The sequence below is a fragment of the Echiichthys vipera genome (genome assembly GCF_963691815.1).
Source record: "Echiichthys vipera genome assembly, chromosome: 12".
NCBI lineage: Eukaryota > Metazoa > Chordata > Actinopteri > Perciformes > Trachinidae > Echiichthys > Echiichthys vipera.
This window is the reverse complement of record NC_139837.1, coordinates 5,079,008-5,093,888: the sequence shown is the minus strand read 5'-3', so window position 1 is coordinate 5,093,888 and position 14,881 is coordinate 5,079,008. Positions and strand designations below refer to the sequence as shown.

Here is a 14,881-nt window from a genome sequence, read left to right as displayed (position 1 = left end):
CTTATCCGGGTCGGGTCGTGGGCGCAGCAGCTTTAGCAGGGGACCCCAAACTTCCCTTTCCCGGGCCACATTAACCAGCTCTAACTGGGGGATCCTGAGGCGTTCCCAGGCCAGCGTGGAGATCTAATCTCTCTTAATACAGTATCTGATAGTAGTTCATTTTGATCTAAGTATCAGGGTCACATAAATCATATGTAAATCATACGTAACTTTCAGGCTATGCTTGCAAATAAACTCCCAATGCGATTGCCTTTAATCACCGTGGCTCATCTGTATCAAAGGTGCCACTGACTGTGGAGCGGGCTGCTGTGGTCCTGAGTTCCCTTGAAGCAGCTCAAACATCAGCTGTAGTGCTGCTTCGTCACCGTTTAGTCACTTTGGAGCCGGATGAACCAGCGCAGTCGGAGAATCTCCTCTTTGAACACGTTTGGCCCGCAGACTGCTGACGGATCCGGCAAATTCTCAACAGACTGAATGTGTTTAATGAGTCGGTCCGACCGCAGTCAGCATGTAATTAAGAGCTGACTCATCACAGGACCGTTAATACAAAACACTAAACTAAAGCAAGTAGGCTGCAGACTTGTAATAGATTACTAATGAGGGATCCTTGGACATAGTAAACGGTTGTGATGCACTTCGCTGTTCCTCAGAGAGGCAAAATAAGCGTTTTAGTTTCCATTTTTTAAGGCATTGCTTTGACTTCTTGCATGTAACACACAGTCCTTGGTAGTGGATGTTTGCCTCGGGGAATTTCCACAACACACCCTCCCAGTATCCCACACTGGTGCCGGGTTCTCTAATTTTAATTCCTAACCTCTGAGCTCGCTGACCTTGAAAAGGAAAAAAGACTGGTTTAGAAGAAAGCGTCTGAGGAAATAGCGTCTCATTATCATTGTATGCTAAATGAAATGAATGTGTTCTATATATGATTATTATATTTATGCTGTGTGCCCGCGCTGCCGTCCTCCTTACAGGCTGAGCTGCTGACCGGTTCCTCGGTAGCTAATGTGGAGGAAGCACATCAGGCGGGTCAGGAGCTGCTGAAGCGAGGCTGCGGGTCAGTCATCATCACTTTGGGACCCCAAGGATGTGTGGTGATCAAGGCACGGGGTGTTACTTCCAAACATGTCCAAAGTACCGCCGTTACAGCAGTGGACACCACGGTAAGCATGACACGTATTTTCTGTACAGGCAGGTTTTTATAATACTCTATAATGGAGTGGCCAAAATATTAGAAACACCTCTCGAAACAATGCAGTTTGACACCATTTCAAGGTTCAAACTACAACCTCAATAATAAACGTAGTTAGTCAAGTCAAGAGATCTTTATTCTCCCGGAGCACAATTTGCGGTACAGCCAGTAGCAAAAAACAACATTTTACAGGAAAACAATTAACATCAATTCAACAACAAACAAACAAACAAAGTGCAACAGCGCCTCACTGGATAAAAACTGGATCAAAATAAGGAGTTAAAGTGACCACAATGCTATTAACTGTTAAGAAGGCCAACAGCCAGTCCTGCATCTGGGCACATTAAACCTGCCAGTCCTGCATCTGGGCACCTTAAATCTTGATGTTTAAAGTTTAAACTCAGGTGCTAAGGGGCGGCCCGGGTCAGACAGGACCAGTCTCGCATTGTTCAGGGCCCTGGTTTTGTACAAGACGGTAATGTCCGTGAGTGGAGTACCCATCATTTTACTCATAGTTGTTAAATGACTACCTCTGTGACAGCGTCAGTCAAAACTGAACTTTATCTTTGCAAAGGCCGCATCTATGGCAGAGCTGTGGCGTTGGATCACATTAGATTGTAAAAGTGTAAAACCCTAACCCTTGAGAGATAACAAGTTATCGATACTTAGTTCTGATATACAGTTATTTTTTATCGTTCAGAATTTGAGAGAACATCAGTTGTGGCTATACTACTGCTGCACTCGCTGGTCTCTGGGCTGTGAGGAAACTTTGGGAACAATTGGAAATCTTTAAACTTCTCCGGCACCTTTTCGACTGAACCAGAGCGCACATTGAACCTCACAGAGCTGCACATTTTTGCCTCTTCTCACTAATGGTTTGAGCAGGAAATGGACACAGAATAACTGCATCATATAAACATACATTCACAATAATAAGTCATATTCAGATGGACATAAATCTAGTTCGTTTGAATTTATGTACGACTTTCCAATTTAGGCAACTTGAATTTTTAGATCAGAAAATGATCCGTTGAATTCCATGTGAATATGTTTTTATATGTATATAAATAGTATATTTAGTGTGTGTTTATAGGTATATGTTTGCAATATTTTACCAATAGTTTATATAATTTAAAATATATACTTATAAATGGAAATTAACACAATTTCCTTCAATGGAGAATGATTTTAAAGAATGCATTTTCGGTAGTAAACTGTGACTGAGAAGAAGGTGAAGGTGGGAAAAATGTCAGCCAGCCCACTCCTCAATGGAAAGAGCATCTTTAAAATGGGTCTTTCAGCAATAACATGAACATAGTTTTGAGATTTCTCATTACCTGCACAGCAACACATCGTCCCCCAGAGCTTGTATCCGCCCCTTTCATCACAGTCGAACAGGACTCTGAGCTCTAGTGGAGCTACAGATCTGTGTGTCGCTCAAGTGGAACGCTTTAAGATCATCAGGGATGTGGTGACCACCGGCGGTTTCCCCTTCTTAAAAGGAGGATCCTAATCTTTTAAAGAGGCCCGCGTCACTTGACTAATTTCACACCGGCCTCTGCGGCTCGTTTCCGTCACAGGGGCCTTGGCTACACGTTTGCACTTCCTGTCTCTGAGGGTTTTGCGAGGCCTGCACTCTACCCACCAAACACGTCATTTCGCGGAGGTGTTGATCACCTCTTTTATGCTTACCAGGTTTGATTAAAGCCCTTTAATTGTGCGTGTAATGGATTCTTTCACGGAATAGTTCCCCCCCCAGGGACTTTTATTTTGCTGTATTTTCCAAACGCTGTTCCTCGTGCGTCATTGTGGAGTAAAAAAAAACTGGAGTAAAACAATTACAAGGAAAAAGCAAAAGAAGAAAGGCAGTAAAAAAAAGTGAATGTTGAGCGTTGCAGAGTGAAAAGGACGTGTTATCTTGCAGCATCTTGTTATCCCAGGTCGCTTCGGCAGAACAAAGGCTGTGCTTTCCTGAATGGAGTGCGACCTCCTGCGCGCCCCCCGCATTTCCAAGCAGTAGCCCCACAACTACCCTTATTCACCGTCTTCAATCTCCTTACTTCCCAGTAGCCCCCGGGAGAACTCCCCCCCCCCCCCCCCCCCCATCCCACCCCACCTTCCTCTCCCATGACTCACCTCTTGGGCTTGCATCAGTCAGCAGAAAGCTGTGGTCGGGCCTGCTGCATGTCCCCCCCCCACACACACACACACACACACACACTCTCTCACCCCACCTCTTCTGGTCTTTGATGGGCCCATAAATTCTGCAGTGTTTAACTCTTTTGGACATCATAATCCCTCTTCCAGTAAGGCCCCTTTTTTTTTCTTTCTTTTTACTGGTGAGAGGAAGAAAAACAACAGGTTGTTATCATGATCGTTATTCCCTTCTTTGAGCTTGTTCTGCAAACACAGGCCTCTTTGGTTATGATTACCTCTTCCGTTATCACTGCTGCTGCGATTGTGTTTCCTCGAGCGGCAGTGGCCGAAAAAATGTTTGAAAGGTTGTCATCACCGGGATTTTTCCGGCTCTCCAGTTTAACAAGTATCGGACTGTGAATGAGGCCGTGTTCTAGGCCGCCGTTCTTCGATAGCACAGTGAGTCACTTGCGGTTTCTCACCGTTTGAGCCGGGCTACCGTTCAGCTGGGCGCCACGGGTGACATGACCCGCTTCTGATGGGAACAAACGCACCTCCACGATTGATCTAGCTTGGTTAATGATGCGCCAATACGGCTGCTCGATCATTTAGCTTGCTCCCGATTGTCCCTGTTTCATCATCTGCTCCTCCTGCCGCTGTCTAAATAACATATTTTACACAGCGCGAGCAATCACAGGCTGAGTCAGGGTCATGAATCTGGATGAATAACAAAGTAAATCCACTCATCGAGTGTGGGTCTCCCCCATCCCTCCCCCTTTATCCATTTGCCTCCCTTTTGTCTTAAATTGAGTACAGGCTTCCCTCACTGAGATCAGAGCCTCTGCTTTTTTTTGTTGTGTGTGGACAGTTAGATGAAGCTATCACACTCACACAAACCCACACAGCCATTGCCTTTCAGCCCCAGCAGGACTTGGGTGGCCTCGGTTTCCACTGCTCCGGGAGGTCCACTGTGTAGGGCGAAAGGTAGACAGTGCTGTCTAAACCAGACATTACAGCTGTACAGTGGGTCTGGACAGTCAAATTGTTCCCAGTCTTCTCCCATGACTGGAGACATGTTTGGTTGCTTCCTGGAAGCCGAAGGTAAGGGAATACCTCCTGAGCATCGCATTCCTCGACTCTGCAAACCGAAGGTCAGCGTGACACAGTGAGAAAACTGCCACATCACCATGTTTTAATTGACTGCACATGCCACAGCAGCTGCTGTTGAGCAACGCAGATGTTAGGCCAGTCCCGTGCCAGTGCAGTCATGTCGATCAGTGTTAGACACAAAAGGGTGAAAGAGGACTAAGATAAAGCACTGCGGATAGATCAGAGAGCCATAATCGGTCAAATGAACTGTGTTTTTTTTTAATCTCTGAATCTTCCTCCCTCCTACTTCAGACGAGTCGTCCCCGGCTGTTCACAAGTCTTACTGGAGGCTTCCGGGCGCGGAAGCCACGATGAGTCAGTTGGTCTTTGCTCTCCCCTGGGTGCTCTGCATTGACAAAGGCCGCAGGCTTTAGGAGTTGATGGCACATGGGAGTCAAGATGGCAGGAGGCCTCTGGGTGAGAAATACAGTCACAGGTTCTGGAGGCTCCAAAGGTTCAGTGGGCGCAGCAGACTCATACCGTGGAAGAGTGCGGAGCCCTTTCTGACATTTCTGCACTTTTCTTTGGGTTCTGGTTTTTGTTTGTTTTTGACTGTCTTCGGCGCTCGTTGCTGTAGTGTTTCTGTGCTGCACTTTACAAAGATCACTTGTCAATCAAAGCGCGTGGGCGCTACTGTTTTCTTTGTCCTTGGATTTTTCCGTTGACGGACTTGTGAGTTTCTGTACGCGCTCCTTTGTTTGTCTGTACAGCCAAGGAGGTTATTGCAGCTTGTGTTGACTATTCAGTGCTTCTTCCAGTTATTCTAAACGTACACCAGCAAAGCTGCTGTCAGAAGCATTGAAAAGGTCACGTCCCTGGTATTTAGTCTACCAGGGAATATATATATATATCAATGCCTATAGGTCTGTCACTGTTGGCATTTTATTTGAATCCTTCCTAAAAGAGGAAAAAAATATGCTTTTGATTTATTTAATTAAACTGAGCCATATTATTAAAGTCCCAGGGACATTTTTGAGAGTAGTTTAATGCACACAAAGCAGCAAAGTTCACCGCCTCTCTGATCACGCACTTCAGTGTTACGACAAACACAACTGCAGAGGAGTTCCTAAATCATACTCTGTTGATATGGTACTCATCTCACGCACACACGTCTGCCATCCTAATTCCTGACTCCAGTCTGAGTGCCGGAGGAAGAGCCGGCAGAGGAACGGCAGGGAGGTCAAGACGCGGCGGACGGGGCCCGACCAGTAAGGGCATCACAGCTCATCCGCGGCAAGCGCTTGTGTCACTTGATTGACAGGCCTCCAGATCTAACCTTCACCAAACCGTGTCGAGGGTAGTGGCGGCGGGACTGAAGGGGGCAGCGCGTGTCAGCCTCGTTGAGCTTCATTCACAAGATCTAGTAGCGTCACATGCCAGTCTCAGCGGAAGAGACGTTAGTACGACGGAGAAAGGTCGGAGCGTGGCCCAAGCAGTCACGTGACCTAAAGTTTGGGTTGGAGCAGGGAAGCCTTGTTTCGTCAGTACTTATTTAGATGTGGATCCGCTCCCTGAGAAATAACAAAGGAAGTCATATAGATGTTTGTTTTTTTTTACAGTATGCAAAGTAGGAAGTTCATCATATCGACGCAAGAGGATTTGAACACGTCGGTGCTGCAGGGCCCCCAAGTTAACAACAGTTACAGGTCAAACACATACACTTAAACAGAGCTGATGCAGCATTTTGGAGTGTGAGTATGAGGACGCGCTCCCACTGTCACTCCGTACAATTCAATTTAATTCAATTCAATTGTATTTATAGTGCCAAATCATAACAAAAGGTTATCTCAGGACACGTTACAGAGTAGGTAAAGACCACACTCTATGACTTATTTATGATTTACATAGACCCAACAATTCCCCCGTAGAGTACGGTGGCAACGAAAACCTTCACTATAACAGACAGGAACGTCAGACAGACCCAGCTCTGTGGAGGACGGACACTGGTACAGGCACTGACGTTTGATGATCTCCTCCAAAAGAATAATAAATGTATGAAATTCGAAGTTTTTCTAAATGCCATAACCGTTATTGTTTATTTATCCACCCTTAAGAGAATACAATTCTGAGCTTAACTGTGAATATGTTATTCTGATTTTGTCACATTTTTACCGTCAGCATGTAAAATATTGACTATAAGTTTAGCTCTTAATACTAGTGGGGGCGGCAGTAGCTCAGTCCATAGGTGTCCAGAGGTGACTTGGCTGGGAACTGGAGGTTCGCCAGTTCGAGTCCCTGTGTCAACCATGAATGGAGCGTGGACTGGTGGCTGGAGAGGTGCCAGTTCATCTCCTGGGCACTGCAGAGGTGCTGTTGAGCAAGGCACCGAACCACCAACTGCTCGGGGCGCTGGTCACTGGCAGCCCCCTCGCTCTGACATCTCTCCATTAATTGCATGTATATAGGTCTTGTTTGTGCATGTGTGTATTTCGGGCCTGTGTGTGTGTGTGACATGAATAACAACAGAGTGAAAACATCGAATTTCCCGTTGTGGGATTAATAAAGTCATTCCGAAATGTGTTATGACCCCAGCTTGTTGTCGTCCGGTCTGACTACACAAAGGTGGTTGTCTCGTCACGGATTCGGCCGCAGATTATCGGAGTGTCAGCGGGCGATTCAAACCGTAAAAAGACAAATGAGAAGAGGCGTGTGCAAAAATAACGACGTATCGCCATGACTACAAAGATCGAAATGTTTTAGTTTCTATTCCCTACTGTAGTTGTTAAAACCGGCCCCTTCACTGCACTCTGCTCTGTTTGTCATCGGTTCCCAAGCATCGACCCCTCACCCAAGAGCGGTATCGTCTTTTTTTTAACCGCAACGTGTGAACTGGGAGACGTGCCAGAGCCAAACCAGTGGGACCGCTTCACCAAAGCCTTATTATTTCCAAATGCTGGCCTGTGTTGTGGCCCAGCCCCGGCTACCAGACAGGAGACATAAACACACCGTGGCTTCAAACATGGAAATCCACCAGGCCTGTGAAATGTTTCAGCTCTGATCTCACTCTTTCCAGGATCTCTCCGGGAGTCGCACCGACGGCGTGCAGCGGGGAACGGGGCGCAATAACGGCCTTTCAAATGTCAAATCAGAACACTCTGTATCTATCATGGGGTTGAACAAAGAACGCTTTAAGTGATCCCAGTTTAGGTGCTTATGAAAATGCCCTGTTGTCGGGGCTGTGCCCTCCAGCCGCCCCGGCCACCACGGTCCCTGTTTGGGCCCCTTTCTTTTCCTAGGGCCCTGATCACACAGGGCACGTCTTTCTCTGTAGGGTCGGGGTCAGTGTTAAGGTTTTTGTTTTTTGCCCCGTGTCACTGAATCACCCCAGCACAAACGACAACCTTACCCGTAACAAAAGGGTTACTTTGAGGACTGGGCGGGGGGCAGGGGGGGGCTGGGGTGACAGAGGTGCTCAGATGAGAGTGCAGTGAACTCGTTTAAGAGCCACAGTGATGAGTAATGGAGCGGGCTTGTGAGAACCAGCGTCGTGGGGGAATTTGCGGTTAAACATGAGCGTGTCGCCACATACCATGGTGCCTTTTCCCATCAGCGAACCCCCCCACCACCCACCCCCACCCCAGCATCACGTTCCAGCCAACCCCTCCAGGGCGTAGACGGCACATTCCTTCTCTATCAATAGATGAAAACCCAGTCACTCACAAGTGATTAAGGCAGTTATGTGCTCTTCAGCTGACGTTGGAGAAACCAGTAAACCCAGTGGGATATTGTTTGTTCGTTTGTTTGTTCCAGTTTCTCATTACAAAAAAAATTATCCATTGAATACAAATTATGCTTAGTTTGTTCTATATAAATAACTAAAGATAAGGACAGCACTCCAGGTTTAGTGATTTATTCAGTTGCCACTCGGGTGTTTCGCCCAGAAACAATATGGAGAATCATACAGTGTGTGTCTTAGGTGGCAGTAATTTTAGAAGAAGAAGAATTACTTTATTAATCCCGCAACAAGAAATTTGATTTTTTTTTCACTCTGTTATAATTATTATTCATGTTACACACACACATAAACAGGACCTATATTCATGCAATTAATGGAGAGATGTCAGAGCGAGGGGGCTGCCCGTGGACCAACGCCCCGAGCAGTTGGTAGTTCCTCAGCAGTGCCCTGGAGATGAGGTGACACCTCTCCAGCCACCAGTCCACGCTCCATACATGGTCCACACAGGGACTCAAACCAGCACCCCTCCGGTTCCCAGCAGAGTCACCTATGGACTGAGCTACTGCCACCCCATATTTTAAAACCCTTTCAAAGTATCTGCTATTCTAAATATTATTGGACACCATGTAATTGTTTTTAGGCATTTAAGATGTTTCAGAGCTTTTTGCATTCAATTTATCCTGCTGCCATTATGAGAAGGTGTGTGTGTGACTGTGTGTGTGTGTGTGTGTGTGTGTGAGAGAGAGTGTAACAACGTCCGTACTACAGATGTTTCTCTAAAAGCTGAGACACACTTTCACCCGAGTGAACTATTCAGTAACTCTTTAAAAAGAAGCTGAAACTTGGAGCAGCAACAGGAGACTTGGAGAGGAGCTGACAAATGCCATAGCACCCCCTACTGTCCACAGCTTATGGAGTCTGAAAATGTACCATCACATCCTTTCATATTCACCTAGTGGTCCTATTCTCCTCTCTATATTTTGAATCCTATTCTTACACAGATTTACTGTTATTTGTCATCTCACACACTCATCGCAGCCTCCACGGGTTTCACGGTTGTGCTGAGCGGAGCACAGCTGCAGAATTACACAGTGGAGCGGTTCGAACCGCAGGTGGAATTTAATGCTCTTGTAATATTGTTTCTTCACAGGGTGCTGGAGACAGCTTTATTGGAGCGCTGGCATTTTACATGGCTCATTATCCCATAATGCCTCTGGAGGAGATGGCCCGCAGAGCCAATCAGGTGGCAGGGGTGAGTGTGCAGGCTGTCGGCACGCAGACGTCCTACCCCTCCAAAGAGGACCTGCCGGGTGAGCTGTTCTGAGAGCAGCAGCGAGACGGCACCGGTGTTAATGGACCAGGGCTGGAATGGGTCTTATTGGCCCAAACACAACCGTCACACGAAACGAGCTGCTTTTGACAAATCTGAGAATGAACATTAGGGAACTACTGAGGATGTAATCAATGTTTTTTTTTAATTAGGGCTGCAACGAATGATTATTCCCATTGATTCATCGATTGGTTGTTTGGTGTAAAATGTCAGAAAATTATGAAAAATTAAATATTTACAGTTGAGTGTCGTAGAGAGTGAAGAAACCAGAACATGCTGACATTTAAGATGGATTTAGAGAATTGAACTTTAAAAAAAAAACCTCAAATTTATGAATCATTAATTAATTTAATTCATTTACAACCGCTTGTTCCTGTCGGGGTCGCGGGGGGTTGGAGCCGATCCCAGCTGACATCGGGCGTGAGGCGGGGTACACCCTGGACAGGACGCCAGTCTATCACAGGACACATAGAGACGAACAGAGACAGACAACCATTCACACCTACGGGTGATTTAGATTCCTCACCCCAAAAAACAACGGGGAGAACATGTAAACTCCACAAAGAAGGGCCCCAGCTGGGATTCGAACCTTGATGTGAAGCGACCACCACATTACCGTGGTGTTAAGAGTAATAGATTACATTTTTAATTTATCAAAATAGTTTCAGATTCCTTTAATAGTTGACAAGTAATCAATCTTCGCAGCTCTAATTTTAATATAAAGCTGATCTCATGACTTTCAGCTTGACTGCCGACACAACAGTTATATATGAAAAGTGCCTACGTGATGACACGCCTACTTACAATGAACAATCTCAAACGTTTTAAACATTTTAATAATTGACAAACATCTTAACACTTAGCAATTAATCCATTTAATGAGCCCACACAGATCATATTTCACACATGGTTCCATCGCAGGTGCCCGGGTTCATTATAAGGCTGCAAAACACTGAACTGAATCACAATCGATGACACTTTCTAGCCTCGGTGAGTAACATCGTTTCTGTACGAGCCGTCGTTTCTTCTCAAAATGGTGGGAGTCAAGATTTTGTCGACGCTCAGGTTTGCATCGTGCTGCACCGGTGCAGTGGGGGGAGAGTAGAGGCCTTCTGACGCCCAGGAGAAACCGAAACGCTGACTGAAAAAACACCCATGACGATAAAGGAAGAGTCTGTTTGTATCCAGCGGGTTCACGTCGTCCGTATATGTTAAATCGATCGGATCTTCCTCTTCTCGAAGAACAGGACGTGTTTGTTCACTGCAAAGACAGAGAGCGGATTAGAAACAGAAGTCACGACGTCTGGAAGACGTAAAAACAACTCAAAGACTACGGAGTATTATGGCGAATGGGTGCTCATGCATTTATTTGTGTACAATATGACTTATGTACATTATAGACTGGGAATATAAGTATATAATAATAAGTATATATGATTTAGAAAGTCAGCTTTCCGAGTCCCTTTATGTGAAATAATAATTTACTGGAATTGTATCAACAAAGAACTCAAAGCTTCAGATTAAGCAGCAGTAAGATACTGTATTCACCACAGTGATTCATTTACATACACACACAAACACCAGTATAACTAGTGCTGTTTTTGGCGGCCTGTTTGACTTTTAGTCTAGTTTTAGTTGACGGAAATTGTATATAAGTCTCTTTTTAGTAATCTAAATTATGCAGCGTGAGGGGATTGAGGAAGTGATCTATCTCTCTCTCTCTCTCTCTCTCTCTCTCTCTCTCTCTCTCTCTCTCTCTCTCTCTCTCTCTCTCTCTCTCTCTCTCTCTCTCTCTCTCTCTCTCTCTCTCTCTCTCTCTCTCTCTCTCTCTCTCTCTCTCTCTCTCTCTCTCTCTCTCTCTCTCTCTCTCTCTCTCTCTCTCTCTCTCTCCAGTAAAGAGGTGCTGGAGGTCCTCGAGGCAGCAGCCGCGGGTTCGACTCCGACCTGCTTCCCTTTGCTGCATGCCCCCTCTCACCCCATTTCCTGTCTGTCTTGTGTAATAAAGGCTCGAAAAACTGCCAAAAAATAATCTTAAATATTAAGAACCTGGTAAAATGAAGTTACCGTAAACATGGGTTTGTCCTTTTAGCATTTACACCTGCAGAACCTTTGCAGCGGTCTATATTCACATCTTACCAACAGGATCGTGTTTGCGCAGCACCAGCTTCTCTCTGAGGCGGTTCCTCTTGGTGTTGAAGAAGTACCCCGTCCCCGCAGCGCTCATCATCTGCACCAGGATGGTTCTGATGGAGAACAGGGTTAGTCGACTTTACGGTGACATCATTCTGCCATTACAGGCCGTTTGGTATCGTTTGGTACAACACAGCTGATAAACCTTTACTTTAATATTTTAACCAGTACTTACTTTGACTTGGCCTTGGCCACTGAGGAAATAAAGAGAGCAGAGGGTGCATTAAAGTCAGGCAGAATAATATCATGAATGAAACGAGGCCTTTTATGTATGAATGTATTTTAGCAACGTGGAAATGTAAACTAGCAGTTAGCAGCTAGGCTAATTACACAACAATACAAGCTAAGCATGACAACAGTTGACACTTGATAAATTGCTGAATAGAGATTAGAGCCAGATTATAGACAATGTCACGTTATGCACGTTTTGTTTTGTTTTGTTTTATTATTGAAAATGTACAAAATACACATGGCAACATTTATATTTCCATACATTTCATTAATTGTAGAGTAGCGTAATCAAAGATAGACATTTTGAAATGCGGGATTAAGAATGGATTGAAAAGTGCTTTTAGTAATTTAGTAATTAACATTGTGAAAAGAGTTATGATATGATATAAATGAAAATGAGTCATTTTACACGGGCTTTAAGGGGAAGTGCTGTTAAATTTGACTTAGTAAGTGTTTTAGAACAGCATACATGTTTTATGCTTTTCTTCCATTTGCTAATTTTAAGGACTTCATGTATATTTTAAATACATTAAAATAAAACAAAATTAATTGGGGGATGATTTCAGTTTTCTACTTTTCATCTCATCTCATCTTCAACCTCTTATCCGGGGTCGGGTCGCGGGGGCAGCAGCTTTAGCAGGGGACCCCAAACTTCCCTTTCCCGGGCCACATTAACCAGCTCTAACTGGGGGATCACGAGGCGTTCCCAGGCCAGTGTGGAGATATAATCTCTCCACCTGGTCCTGGGTCTTCCCCGAGGCCTCCTCCCAGCTGGACGTGCCTGGAACAGGCATTCATCTATCCGTCTAACTATCTATCCATCCATCCATTCATCCATCCATCTATCTATCCATCCATTCATTCATCCATCCATCCGTCTAGCTATCAATCCATTCATCCATATATCTATCTATCTTTCTTTCCATCCATCTATCTATATATCCATCCATCTATATATATTCAATTCAATTCAAAAAACTTTATTTGTCCCCGGGGGGCAATTCAGGGCACACAGAGCAGCAAATAACGACAGTGCAACTATACATAAACATTTTAACCTATCAACAAGAATAAAGTAATATATCTATCCATCCATCCATATATATATATACCCATCCATCCATTTATATATCTGCCCATCCAGCTATCTATCCATCCATCCATCCACCCACCCCCATGTCCCCAGGGTAAACATTAAACATCTGTTGTTTAAACTTTCTTTTAAACTCACTCAGACTTTAACTTTTTCTAAACTACTGCACACGTTTGCTCCACAAACTGAGACCCTGGTGGATTTAAGGGTTGTTCTCGTGAGCTGCTGTGTGAGCTGCTGTGTGAGTTGATGTGTTTTATGTGTTTATGTTTAGTGTTTTATCCTCACGTTGAAAGCAGCTAGCGTTAGCATGCTAACACAAGGTTAACACACCGCTACGGTAGGGGAAGCCCGGAGGAAGCACGCAGGCCCGCGGCGGTTTAAATAACTACACACTTTAAAATACTCACAGTTTGCGGTGGTGAGAAACATATTGCAGACTTTAAAGCACTTGATAAAGACAGCATTCAAACATAACAGTGCTCGCTGAGGTAAGTCACATTGGGGAGTCCGACTTCCGGTTTGACAAGCACTTCCGGGTTCCCTTAAAGGAACAGCAGCACAATATTATTTCAATTCAATTTAATTTAAAGTGCCAAATCATAACAAAAGTTATCTCAGGACACTTTACAGAGTAGGTAAAGACCACACTCTATGACTTATTTATGTTTACATAGACTCAACAATTCCCCCGTAGAGTACGGTGTAGTACACACAAGTACCCCCTACCTTTGATCAATTCCGCGTTCAAGCCGTTGCATGGGGCAACAGTATTCTCCAAATTAGATCCCCGAAACGCGTATCATCTTGTGAGGGTAAAGGAGGGGGACGAATGGAAGACCGCCTTCAACACTCCTCTCGGACACTTTGAGTATCTCGTTATGCCATTTGGTTTAACTAATGCCCCGGCTGTCTGTCAGACGTTAGTTAACGACGTTCTCCATGATATGATGAATCGTTCGGCCTTCGTGTAACTGGATGACATCTTGATTTTTTCCAAAGACTTGTCCGAACATGTGGTTCACGTCCGCCCGGTTCTCCAGCGTCTTCAGGAGAATCACTGGACTCTTTACAGAGTAGGTAAAGACCACACTCTATGACTTATTTAAGATTAACATAGACCCAACAATTCCCCCGTACTCGTTGAAAACCTTCCCTATAACAGACAGAAACGTCAGACAGACCCAGCTCTGTGGAGGACGGACATCTGTCTGCACCGGAGAGAGGAAGAGAAGGAGAGAGAAAGAGAGAAAAGACGGACAGATGGACAGAGAGAGACAGAGACAGACACGAAGACAGAGACAGACACAGTTCCAGTAAGTAAGTAATATGTTATGGCAGTTAATACAGCAGAATAGTAGAAACAAGCACAGCTAAGGTTCATTCATTCATTTTCAACCGCTTGTCCCTATCGGGGTCGCGGGCCCAGCTGACATCGGGCGTGAGGCGGGTTACACCCTGGACGGGACGCCAGTCCATCGCAGGGCACATAGAGACCAACAGAGACAGACAACCATTCACACCTACGGGCGATTTAGAGTCATCAAATAACCTAACACCTGCACGTCTTTGGACTGTGGGAGGAAACCGGAGAACCCGGAGAAAACCCACGCTGACACGGGGAGAACATGCAAACTCCACACAAGGGCCCAAGCCGGGATTTAAACCAGGAACCCTCTTGCTATGAGGCGAAAGTGCTAACCACCACACCACCGTGTTAGCAGCAGGAGGCCTAATGCAGGACCACGGCAGGAGGCACCACCACGATCAGCAGAGACCTGCGAGACGACAAATGTCCCCCCCATGTTAAACAGGCCGTTTTCACAGCATCATTGTGCACAGCACAAAAGAACATTCTAGTCTGTATGTTTAGGTCATATCTCC

The 14,881-nt window shown here is 45.3% G+C and overlaps 2 protein-coding genes across 2 annotated transcripts in view; one reads left to right on the top strand and one right to left on the bottom strand.

Moving 5' to 3' along the window:
* The window catches only part of rbks (ribokinase), a 35,959-nt gene extending 26,249 nt beyond the window's left edge, over positions 1-9,710 (top strand). Inside the window, exons 8-9 of the mRNA XM_083923840.1 lie at positions 975-1,163; positions 9,304-9,710. Of these exons, the coding sequence (XP_083779966.1) occupies positions 975-1,163; positions 9,304-9,477 (363 nt within the window). The 3' untranslated portion in view covers positions 9,478-9,710. The remainder of the gene's footprint in view (positions 1-974; positions 1,164-9,303) is intronic.
* Positions 9,711-10,301: 591 nt separating this feature from the next.
* On the bottom strand, positions 10,302-13,518 carry mrpl33 (mitochondrial ribosomal protein L33). Its single transcript, XM_083924510.1, has 4 exons — positions 13,408-13,518; positions 11,849-11,867; positions 11,620-11,726; positions 10,302-10,744 (listed from the first exon to the last, which is right to left on the bottom strand). The coding sequence occupies exons 1-4, from the start codon at positions 13,427-13,429 to the stop codon at positions 10,695-10,697; spliced, it is 198 nt and encodes a 65-aa protein (XP_083780636.1). The 5' UTR covers positions 13,430-13,518; the 3' UTR covers positions 10,302-10,694.
* Positions 13,519-14,881: the final 1,363 nt, after the last annotated feature.